This window comes from Meriones unguiculatus, chromosome 14, assembly GCF_030254825.1.
Source record: "Meriones unguiculatus strain TT.TT164.6M chromosome 14, Bangor_MerUng_6.1, whole genome shotgun sequence".
Classification (NCBI taxonomy): Eukaryota; Metazoa; Chordata; class Mammalia; order Rodentia; family Muridae; genus Meriones; species Meriones unguiculatus.
The window spans coordinates 5,768,245-5,776,173 of NC_083361.1; the positions used below are offsets into that span (position 1 = coordinate 5,768,245).

The 7,929-nt window shown below is 53.7% G+C and overlaps 1 protein-coding gene across 1 annotated transcript; it reads right to left on the bottom strand.

Moving 5' to 3' along the window:
* Window positions 1-5,740: 5,740 nt before the first annotated feature.
* Window positions 5,741-7,413, bottom strand: Hamp (hepcidin antimicrobial peptide). Its single transcript, XM_021642525.2, has 3 exons — window positions 7,148-7,413; window positions 6,046-6,105; window positions 5,741-5,965 (listed from the first exon to the last, which is right to left on the bottom strand). The coding sequence occupies exons 1-3, from the start codon at window positions 7,232-7,234 to the stop codon at window positions 5,864-5,866; spliced, it is 249 nt and encodes an 82-aa protein (XP_021498200.1). The 5' UTR covers window positions 7,235-7,413; the 3' UTR covers window positions 5,741-5,863.
* Window positions 7,414-7,929: the final 516 nt, after the last annotated feature.

Consider the following 7,929-nt stretch of genomic DNA (forward strand, 5'->3'; position numbering starts at 1 on the left):
TTTCCCCTCCCTCCCTCCCTCTCTCTCTTTCTGTTTTGTTTGTTTGAGACAGGGTTTCTCTGTTTGTTTGTTTTGAGACAGGGTTTCTCTGTGTAGCCTTGGCTGTCCCGATCTCCCTTCATAGACCAGGCTGGCCTGGAACTCACAGAGATCCACCTGCCTCTGCCTCCCGAGTGCTGGGATTTAAGACAGGCACCACCACTCCCCCACCCCACACCTTTTAATCTGTTCTTTGAGGCTGCCTCAATATAGAGTGTGGGTTGACCTCCAGCTCACTATGTAGCCCAGGCTAGCTTTGACGACAATATGGCTAAGTCTCCAGGGTGAGCTGTGTGCCACCTCGGCTGACTCCTGCCCCTCCACTTAAAAACTGTCCTTTCTTTTACAAAGTCAACATGGCTGGGCGCGGTGGCGCTCACCTTTGATCCCAGCACTCAGGGAGCACTCGGGCAGGTTGCTGTGAGTTCGAGGTCAGCCTGAGCTACAAAGTGAGTCCGAAAACCGTGTCTTGGGGTTGGAGGTTAACTCAAAGTGACCGAAGCTGGCCACCTGGCCCTGGGGGATTCTGTCTGCTCCCTGCCTTCTCACCTTGCTTGACGCTCTAAGAAAGCAGGCTTCCCCTAGAGGCCTGCCTTATGTATTTATTTGGCATCTTTAAAACAAGGCTTTTGCGCACATAGGGCCATGCTGGCTCTCTGAGCAGGGTGAGGACCCTCTGGGTGTATAGTCCATGATGGTCCTGAGTCAGGCATGAGCTTTGCAAGGTGGGCAGGGTGCTGGAGGTGGCGTGACACAGGAGCAGTTTCACTGTCCTGCTAAGGCCAGAGTGGGGGGCAGGGGGAGGAGTCCTTTCTTCCAGGAGTGAGGGCAGGGAAATCCCGTAGACCCGGGAGCCCATCGGGAGTCAGGAGGACTGGGGCTGGGGGTGGGGGGACGACACCCCCACCTCAGGCTTCATGACGTCAGACTCTGCCCGTGCCTTTCCCAGTCTGAGACAATAGTCCATTGAGAGTGGGGTGGGGCTCCAAAGCCTGGGTTCCGGAGAGGAGAGAGACCCGGTGCCTGGACGCTGAGGGTGGATATGAGGTTCTGAGGTGCCCTGTGCCACAGGTGTCCAACCACACCGGTATCCCAGAGTTGGGGTTCCGGTGCAGAGAGGGTAGTGCGCCTGGGGCAGGTGAGTCCCAGTGGGGGTCTGTTGCTGAGCCAGGGCCTTGGGAGGAGCCGCAGCTAAGAGTGGATCAGATGGAATGAGACCCGAGGGGAGCTGGTAAGGGGGCAGCTACCTGTCACACAGGTCAGCTGATGCCTTCAAGAAAGCAGGTATTTAGCCAGGTGGCAGTGGCACATGCCTGCCGTCCCAGCACTCTGGAAGGCAGAGGCAGGCGGATCTCTGTGAGTCTGAGGCTAGCCTGGTCTACAAAGTGACTCAAAGGCTACACAGAGAAACCCTCTTTGAAAACAAACAAACAAACAAAAACAATACAAAACAACAACAAAAAAGAAGGTGTTCAGTGTCTGGGGCTGGGGCTGAGGCCAAACTTCCTAATCAGGAGGTATTACATCACATCCTTCCAGGCTTCGACTTCAATTTCAGAATCAAGCTGCTAGCAGGGTTACTTCCTTCTGAGCTTCGAGAAAGAGGAGCTGCTGCAGCCCCTCCCCCAGCCCCTCTCAGCCCTGGACTTGGAGGTTTTTATTTTTGCACAGCGGGTCTGTCTGGATTTATCTTTGTCTGGATCCTCCCCCCCCCTTTTGCCAAGACATCAGCCATATTGGATTAGGCCCCGCCATAATGAATTCACCCTAACCGTCACCCGCAGGATCTACCACCAAAGCCAGGAGTGGCGGCACACAGCTGTAATCCCAGCACTTGGGAGACGGAGGCAGGAGGATCAGATCAAGGTCGTCCTTAGGTACATCAGACCCTGTCTTACTCCCCCAGCCCCTCAGAGAAGACCCCCATCTCCAACCAAGGTCACATTCTGAGAGGCCGGGGTTTAAGACGCCAGCTTATAAACGGGAGTGAACACGGATGTTTGGTGTAGTCTAACGATTTTTGCTCGTAAGCCCAGTTTTATCCGAAACAGCATGCAAGCAAGAGAAAGTGTCCAGATAACATGGTGCTGATAGTCATTTCATCCCTCGGCGCTGTCCTGGGCCAGGGCCTGGGGCTTGGCCAGCCCAGACTCCCCTTGTCCTTGGTCAGGACTGGCTGGTTCATGTCAGGGGTCATCACAGTGAGCACTTGGGTCAGCAGCAGCAGCGCTTTGTCCCAGAGCAAGTTCAGGGTCTGGGATCATAGTTCATTGGTAGAGCGCTTGCCCGGCATGCAGCAGACCCAGTGTTTGCTGGGTCTAACGCCACACGTCTGTAATTCCAGGCCCAGACGGGAGGGAGGGTCAGAAGTCCAAGACATCCTCTCCTAAGTAGTCCAGCCTTGGCCACCAGAGACCCTGTCTCAAAAGGGGAGGCAAGGGATGGAGGTGTGTGTGTGTGAGTGTGTGTGTGTGTGAGTGTGAGTGTGGGTGTGTGAGTGAGTGTATGTGTATGTGTGTGAGTGTATGTGTGAGTGTATGTGTGAGTGTGAGTGTGTGTGTGTGCGTGAGTGTATGTGTGAGTGTGTGTGTGTGTGTGTGAGTGTGTGTATGAGCGTATGTGTGAGTGTGTGTGTGTGTGTGTGTCTGAGCATGTGTGTATGAGCGTATGTGTGAGTGTGTGTGAGTGTGTGTGAGTGTGTGTGTGTATGAGCGTATGTGTGAGTGTGTGAGCGTGTGTGTGTGTGAGTGTGTGTGTGAGTGTGTGTGAGTGTGTGTGTGTATGAGCGTATGTGTGAGTGTGTGAGTGTGTGTGTGTGAGTGTGTGTGGGTGCGTGAGTGAGTGTATGTGTGTGTGTATGAGCGTGTGTGTGAGTGTGTGTGGGTGTGTGAGTGTATGTGTGAGTGTGTGTGTGAGTGTGTGTGAGTGTGTGTGTGTATGAGCGTATGTGTGAGTGTGTGTGTGTGAGTGTGTGTGTGTGTATGAGCATGTGTGTATGAGCGTATGTGAGTGTGTGTGTATGAGCGTATGTGTGAGTGTGTGTGAGCGTGTGTGTGTGTGTGTGAGTGTGTGTGTGAGTGTGTGTGAGCGTGTGTGTGAGTGTGTGTGTGTGTGTGAGTGTGTGTGTGAGTGTGTGTGTGAGTGTGTGTGTAAGTGTATGTGTGAGTGTGCGAGCGTGTGTGTGAGCATGTAGTGCTGTAGAGCATGTGACGCCCGCACACGTTCCAGTGCAGCTCCCAGCACACAACCTCCGGTAACTCCCGCTCCAGAGGGTCCACTGCCACCCTCTGTTCTCTGACGGCGGCACGTGTGCCATCTCCTCAGAAACACACACGGGAATACAAATAAGAGTAAATCTCACAAAACAAAACAAGATAAGCAAGCCAGACATGGGGGTGCACGCCTTTTATCTCCACAGTCGGGAGGATCAGCGTCAGTTCAAAACCAGCCTGGTCTACTTAGCAAGTTCCAGGCCAGCCAGGGCTACGCAGCGAGACCTTGTCTCAAAACCAAAAATTCGCATGTTAAGCCTATCTGCTGAATGGGATGTTCCAAGAGGCTCAGCACTACGTTTGGATAGGGCTTGCATAAAGTCCCCCTGATGCATGCTAAGGTTTTTGTTGTTGTTTTGGGTGTTTGTCTGGTTGGTTTGTTTTTCGAGACAAGGTTTCTCTGTGTAGACCTGTAACTTCCTCTGAAGACCAAGCCGGCTTGGAACTCAGAGACCCACCTGCCTCTGCCTGCAAAGCGCTGGGACTAAAGGTGTGTGCAAGCACCATGCTGGCTCCTACACTAAAGTTGTAATCGCTCTGCTTCTTATCTCCGAGTTCTAGGACCTTCTGGAGAACTGTGTCCACCAACGAGCAGGTACCCGGAGCCAGTCAGGGCAACCGGGAATGCTATGCGTTAGTCACTTTTGCCACTGTAACAAAATACCCCTGAAAACAGCTAAAGGGAGGGAGGGAATGTTGAGCTTATGCTTTGAGGGGCTCCTTTGGGTGCTTGGCTGCCCCTCTGTGGGCCTCAGGCAGGGTGTCACGGCAGGAGCGGACACTTGCTTCCTACCTGGGGCCAGAAAGCGGAAGGAGAAGCAAGTGACCTCCAGGAACCCTCAAAGGCACGCCTGCGCTGACCTTTGTTTTTATTTTTGCTTTGGGACAGCGAGGAAGATGGTTTGTTGTTCAGAGTTACGCTTGGCCACAAGTGAGAACAGAACTAGTCCAGAATGCCACGGGTGCAGGGCAGGGGCCAGTGGGACTAAGGACGCAGCCGTCCCTCGGTGGTCGCGAGGAGCGGTCGGCGATGCCCACAGATCCACTGAGACTTATTTCCGACGGCAGCGCACAGTCCAACAGCTCGAACCAGCGTCCTGGCCTCCCTCATCCCTCCAGCCTGTGTGAGCACACAAGCTAATTTACTCGCATCGGGGCCCCAACTTTCTACTTTTGCACTCCGGCCCCCGCATTGGCTTCTCCCTCCGCTTTGCTCTCTTGGAGTTTCAAGGAAGATGGTGCCAGACCTCGTGGGGCTGGAGTCAGAGGTGGCTGAGAGGGGCTTGTTCCTAAAAGCTGGGACTCCAGACCTCGCAAGAACAGTACATGCTCCTAACTGCTGTGTCATCTCTCCAGCCCCTAGACTATTAGCAGGTCCCAGGGCAGCTGGGGCCACAGTGAGTCTGCTTTCCTCCTCCTCCTCCTTCTCCTCTTCCTCCTTCTCCTCTTCCTCCTTCTCCTCCTCCTTCTTTTCAAAGATTTTCAAAACAAACAAAAAAAGGGGGTGAGAGAGAACTCGCCTCTCTTGTTTAATACCGACTTTTTACATTTAGGGGGCATTTGACAGTTCTAAAGAAAACAAACAAACAAACAACAACAAAAACTACACTCATCTTCTCGACTGAGTTCAACAGACTGGGGGGGGGGAGCCAAGCCCTCCCTGGCCCTCCTGTCTCCATTCAGGAAACCTCTAGTTGGCTTCTGGTCCTTGTCTGCTAAAGCTCGCAGGCAGCTTGAGCCTTGAGAAAAAAAGATCTTTCGGTGTGTTGGGAAAACCGGGAATCTAGGTAATTCGGCGACCTGCATTCACCCAGGGCTAACTGGCTTATATGGACTCCTGGACCACTTTTATTCTGAGAACATCAAGCTCTCCTTAAACTGTGGGTTTGGGGAAAGGAGAGAGTGTGAAACCACAAGCCAGGGGGCGGAGCAAGATAGGGGCGGAGCAAGATAGGGGCGGAGCTCTTTTGCGGTTCCCATCAAGCCTTCGTTTGATATGTTAAACAAGCTAAAGGCACCAAGAGAAGCCGGAGTAACAGAAATAGCAAGGTTGTAAAAAAAAAATAATAATAAAGTAGAATAAAATAAAGGTGGGCTGGAGGGGGGCGGTCCTGGTGTTTTCGCCTCCCGCGAGCCTCTTAGAGTTTCTGATGTTAAAGGTGGGGATGGGGGAGGGGAGGTCGATGCTGGCTTCTAGCTTAAGTTTCTCCTACCGATTGACTTTTAAAGTTCTAATTGGGCTGACGCAAGTTTAAAAGCCAGCTAGCTTCCTGGCAGCCTCAATACACAGACCTGTCTATCTTACCTAGGGACTGTCCGCAGACAGCAGGGCTTGCAACAAGCCCATATGCCTTTGGCAAGGCAAAAAAAAAAAAACAAAACAAAAACCAAACAACGAAACAAACACAGACAGACAACGCAGACCCATATTTTGAAAACAAGAAAGTTGCCTTTATTTCAAGCTCTCTGCTGAGGCGGGACGGGAATAAATAAATGGCTGAGGGAGGCCAGGGTGTTGAGGGGTCGGGCGCTCGGGCGCTCGGGCACTGGCTCTACGTCTTGCAGCACAGTCCGCAGCCAGAATTCTTACAGCAATGACAGCAGTACGTGCAGGTGGGGAAGTGTGTGTCACGCTTCTTTCGTGTCTGGATCAGCTTTGGGAAGGAGGAGAGGTGAGCGGCCTTGCTTGGGCACGAGAAAGGCTGGGGATGGGGGGGGAGGCCCAGCTGCTTACCATCCTGTCGGCACTGGATTCTGCCCTGTGCCATGGCTGGAGCGCTGCGGGCTGTCCGAGCTGCGAAAGCAGAAAAGGCACTGAGTATTACCAGCCAGCTTAGCTGACTTGTCTCTGCCAACTTGTTTCTGCCCCAGGGACTTGGGGACCTGTGTTCAGATGAAATTCCTAGAAGGGACCTCACTGCCCTGTCTCTTCCCGTCATTCCTGGGTTGTTCTGTTGAGCATCCCACCTTCTTTGCTCTTGTGCTATCCTTCTGGACGGCACCCTCCTCACAGGTCTCCTGCATCTTATCTCCTAGAATCAGGTCACCGCGTAGCACAGTAACTTACAGCATCGTCATGTCCCTCAGCAATCAAAGACCAAGTGTCAGCTACGCAGCTGTCCGAAAGGCTTGGCACAGCAGTTCCTCCACAGCCTCTCCTCAGTTCTAACACTGGCTGCACTTCTCAGACAGAGCCTGTGGCCCCCATGGGTCCTGTGATTGGCTTTCACTCCTGTGCCCACCCTGCTGTGTCAGCTCCAAGGCACAGATCTGGCATCTCCCTGCACAGGTGTATATATGGACCATACGCATGCCTAGTGCCAAGTGGCTGTTGTAGGTCAAGGCGTTCATCTGATTTTCTGGAACTGGAGTGAAGGATGGTTGTGAGCCACCTTGTAGGTGCCAGGAATTGACCCCAGCTTCTCTGCACAAGCAGCCAGTGCTCTTAACCTGGAGAGCCATCTCTCCAGCCCCTTCTGTGCCGTTTTCTTTTAAAATACATTGCTTGGCTGACAGCCTCTCCTCCCCACCTCTGGGCCTTCCTCATTGTCTTTTGTGCTATCCACAGTAAGTCTTTAAACCAGTCATTTAAAGGCTGCTTAAGGAATGTTTTGTCTGGCTCCCACTGTGTTCCTCCCCTTCACTTTCCACAGTAGGATGACAGAGTAGCTGTGCAAGGATGCCTGAGTAGCTGGAGTAGGGGCCTCAGCCCTTCCGCTCAGGACCACCCTTGTCCCGTCAGCAGCTGCCATCACTTCTGAGCTGTCCTGAATACAAAGTGCTGAGGATCCCCTGGCGCCCCGTGGCCTGGCCCTCAGCGGGGCCTTGGTCCTCACCTGTCTCTGGAGAATGGCACCACTGCTCAGGCTGGCAATGAGAAGCAGCAGGAGACAGGCAGCCTGGGTCTGAGTGCTCAGTGCCATCGTGCCTTCTGTCCTGTTGTGCAGGCCAAGGACTTGCTCTGGTGTAGAGGACCCAGTCCCAGGCCTTTATAAGGGACTGGTGGGAGGAGGGTCACCTGAGCCCCCTCCCTTTGGCCCTGACTCATTTCCAAGAAGACAGCGGCGCCGAACAGGCGGGAGAGATAAGCGGGAACAGAGTGACAGGGGACAGGGTTGTGTCACCCTCAGGCAGCAGAGGTGCATCCAGGGGGTGGGGCAGATAGGCCATGGACACAAGCCTCCAGCCAGCTACCTGTGACATCACCCTGTGGATCTCAAAAAAATTCCCCTCCTTTTCCCCTCCACATTGATTGGGTTGATGAGCAAAAGTACAGAGGCCCACACCCCGACAGTGTCCTCGGAATGGCTGCCACTCCCCGGGCACCTCAGAACCCAGCAACAGGGTACATGCGTGCAGAGGGCATCCCAGCAGGCGTCAGGCTCAGTGGCCAAGGGACTGGACAGACGCCCAGTGAGTTTTGTCAGCTTCAGCCCCCCATGCGCCATGGTATCTGATGTCAAGAAACATGATGCAGCCGTCAGGATGGAGGTCACCTTTTGCCCGTGGTGCAGTCATTATTCCTCGACAACACGCTTCACAGCCCGGGACGTGCGCGAATCCACTCGCTTCATACACCAGTGCACGGGACTGTCTTTCACCTTGGCGTTAACAGCTG

Coding starts and splice junctions, on each gene's coding strand:
- Hamp (XM_021642525.2), bottom strand. CDS start 7,234: ATGGCACTGAGCACTCAGACCCAGGCTGCCTGTCTCCTGCTGCTTCTC. Junction 6,106..7,147: donor GTGCCATTCTCCAGAGACAG/GTGAGGACCAAG, acceptor CTGCTTTCGCAG/CTCGGACAGCCCGCAGCGCT. Junction 5,966..6,045: donor AATCCAGTGCCGACAGGATG/GTAAGCAGCTGG, acceptor TCCTTCCCAAAG/CTGATCCAGACACGAAAGAA.